The sequence below is a fragment of the Oncorhynchus gorbuscha genome, linkage group LG15 (assembly GCF_021184085.1).
Source record: "Oncorhynchus gorbuscha isolate QuinsamMale2020 ecotype Even-year linkage group LG15, OgorEven_v1.0, whole genome shotgun sequence".
NCBI classification, from domain to species: Eukaryota; Metazoa; Chordata; class Actinopteri; order Salmoniformes; family Salmonidae; genus Oncorhynchus; species Oncorhynchus gorbuscha.
Window position 1 is genome coordinate 39,269,178 of NC_060187.1, and position 2,748 is coordinate 39,271,925.

General features: G+C 53.0%; 1 protein-coding gene across 1 annotated transcript; it reads left to right on the forward strand.

Moving 5' to 3' along the window:
- The first annotated feature begins 294 nt into the window (after positions 1-294).
- LOC123997248 (proline-rich extensin-like protein EPR1) lies at positions 295-2,228 on the forward strand. The gene is made up of 2 exons (XM_046301413.1): positions 295-373; positions 673-2,228. The coding sequence occupies exons 1-2, from the start codon at positions 295-297 to the stop codon at positions 2,226-2,228; spliced, it is 1,635 nt and encodes a 544-aa protein (XP_046157369.1).
- The last annotated feature ends 520 nt before the right edge of the window (positions 2,229-2,748 follow it).

A 2,748-nucleotide genomic window follows, 5' to 3' on the forward strand; every position in this document is an offset into this window, starting at 1 on the left:
CTGACTAGTGTTCTGATCCACGACCCTACGTTTATTTTAAGGTATCTGTGACCAACAGATGCATATCTGTATTCCCAGATATGTGAAATCCATAGATTAGGGCCTAATGAATTTATTTCATTTGACTGATTTCCTTATGTGAACTGTAAGTCAGTAAAATCTTTGAAATTGTTGCACGTTGCGTTTATATTTTTTGTTCAGTGTAGTTGGGTAAGATGGAAAAACAACTAACCGTTTCATTTCTATTGATATATGTGGAATTACTGCTTTATGTACAGTGCATATAAAGATGTCATGCCAGAGTCTGAAGAGGCTGGGGTACTGTTTGAAAAGCACAAGATGACCCCGTCAGCTATCTCCAGTAGACATGGGGGTAAAACAAACACACACGAACACACACACAAACACACGCACGTACGCACAAGCACACACACACACTTGCGCACACAAACAACTTTACAGAGACTGTCAAATTGACCATGTCCAAACAAGAACACTATTATGGAGATTCATTTTGAGGTGAAAACCTTTTAAGGTAATGATAGGGGAATCTGGCTGACCCTCTGGCTTCATGTAATCAACTGATACCGCATTCCCCCATCCCTGCTATATCCCCATCCTCTGCCCACCCAAACCCCTCTCAGCAACCGCCACCTCTCATCTCCCCCTCAGAGCAGACATTCCCCCATCCCTGCTATATCCCCATCCTCTGCCCACCCAAACCCCTCTCAGCAACCGCCACCTCTCATCTCCCCCTCAGAGCAGACATTCCCCCATCCCTGCTATATCCCCATCCTCTGCCCACCCAAACCCCTCTCAGCAACCGCCACCTCTCATCTCCCCCTCAGAGCAGACATTCCCCCATCCCTGCTATATCCCCATCCTCTGCCCACCCAAACCCCTCTCAGCAACCGCCACCTCTCATCTCCCCTCAGAGCAGACATTCCCCCATCCCTGCTATATCCCCATCCTCTGCCCACCCAAACCCCTCTCAGCAACCGCCACCTCTCATCTCCCCCTCAGAGCAGACATTCCCCCATCCCTGCTATATCCCCATCCTCTGCCCACCCAAACCCCTCTCAGCAACCGCCACCTCTCATCTCCCCTCAGAGCAGACATTCCCCCATCCCTGCTATATCCCCATCCTCTGCCCACCCAAACCCCTCTCAGCAACCGCCACCTCTCATCTCCCCCTCAGAGCAGACATTCCCCCATCCCTGCTATATCCCCATCCTCTGCCCACCCAAACCCCTCTCAGCAACCGCCACCTCTCATCTCCCCTCAGAGCAAACATTCCCCCATCCCTGCTATATCCCCATCCTCTGCCCACCCAAACCCCTCTCAGCAACCGCCACCTCTCATCTCCCCCAGAGCAAACATTCCCCCATCCCTGCTATATCCCCATCCTCTGCCCACCCAAACCCCTCTCAGCAACCGCCACCTCTCATCTCCCCCTCAGAGCAGACATTCCCCCATCCCTGCTATATCCCCATCCTCTGCCCACCCAAACCCCTCTCAGCAACCGCCACCTCTCATCTCCCCCTCAGAGCAGACATTCCCCCATCCCTGCTATATCCCCATCCTCTGCCCACCCAAACCCCTCTCAGCAACCGCCACCTCTCATCTCCCCCTCAGAGCAAACATTCCCCCATCCCTGCTATATCCCCATCCTCTGCCCACCCAAACCCCTCTCAGCAACCGCCACCTCTCATCTCCCCCTCAGAGCAGACATTCCCCCATCCCTGCTATATCCCCATCCTCTGCCCACCCAAACCCCTCTCAGCAACCGCCACCTCTCATCTCCCCTCAGAGCAGACATTCCCCCATCCCTGCTATATCCCCATCCTCTGCCCACCCAAACCCCTCTCAGCAACCGCCACCTCTCATCTCCCCCTCAGAGCAGACATTCCCCCATCCCTGCTATATCCCCATCCTCTGCCCACCCAAACCCCTCTCAGCAACCGCCACCTCTCATCTCCCCCTCAGAGCAGACATTCCCCCATCCCTGCTATATCCCCATCCTCTGCCCACCCAAACCCCTCTCAGCAACCGCCACCTCTCATCTCCCCTCAGAGCAGACATTCCCCATCCCTGCTATATCCCCATCCTCTGTCCACCCAAACCCCTCTCAGCAACCCCCACCTCTCATCTTCCCCTCAGAGCAGACATTCCCCCCTAAACTCCCCCAGACCCCCAGTCTCCATCGCTCACCCCCTCCCCCATGCTGATCATTAGTATTTACTGTGCACTCGCCCACAGATCGCAGCCAGCCGCCCTCTGGGTCGATCCAGGTCGAATTCAATTAGTAAGATATTATGTATTGATCTGTGTGCGTTGGCCCCCATGCAGGACGGACGATCCTTGACCCGCCAGTGTGACTGCCCCTGATCATCACAGAAGGGTCTCAGTCTCTGTCTGAGCTCCAGATCAGTGGTGTTCCTTCTGCTACACTATTAATGTACAGCTGTTGTTGATGACAAGTAGAGGGACCAACAGGGTGCAAACCAAGACCCAGTTTTGGGTGTTGACCTTGTCTGTCTGACAGAATAGAACTTGTGTGTGGATTCATATTGTTGTGTTTGAACAGGCAGGATCTTGAACATGGTGAGTGGTATGGATTGGATCTATTGCTTGTCAGAAACCGATGAATACGCATATTTTAATGTCCATTTTCCGTCAATATGTCTGAAATGCCCACCGGTGACTTCTGGTAGCAGGTTTCCTAGTTTCAAGATTTAATGTCACGTG

Excerpts from the sequence above, each read along its gene's own strand:
- LOC123997248 (XM_046301413.1), top strand. The coding sequence starts at position 295 with ATGCCAGAGTCTGAAGAGGCTGGGGTACTGTTTGAAAAGCACAAGATG. Across the intron at positions 374-672 it reads TATCTCCAGTAGACATGGGG|AGCAGACATTCCCCCATCCC; the intron begins GTAAAACAAACA and ends TCTCCCCCTCAG.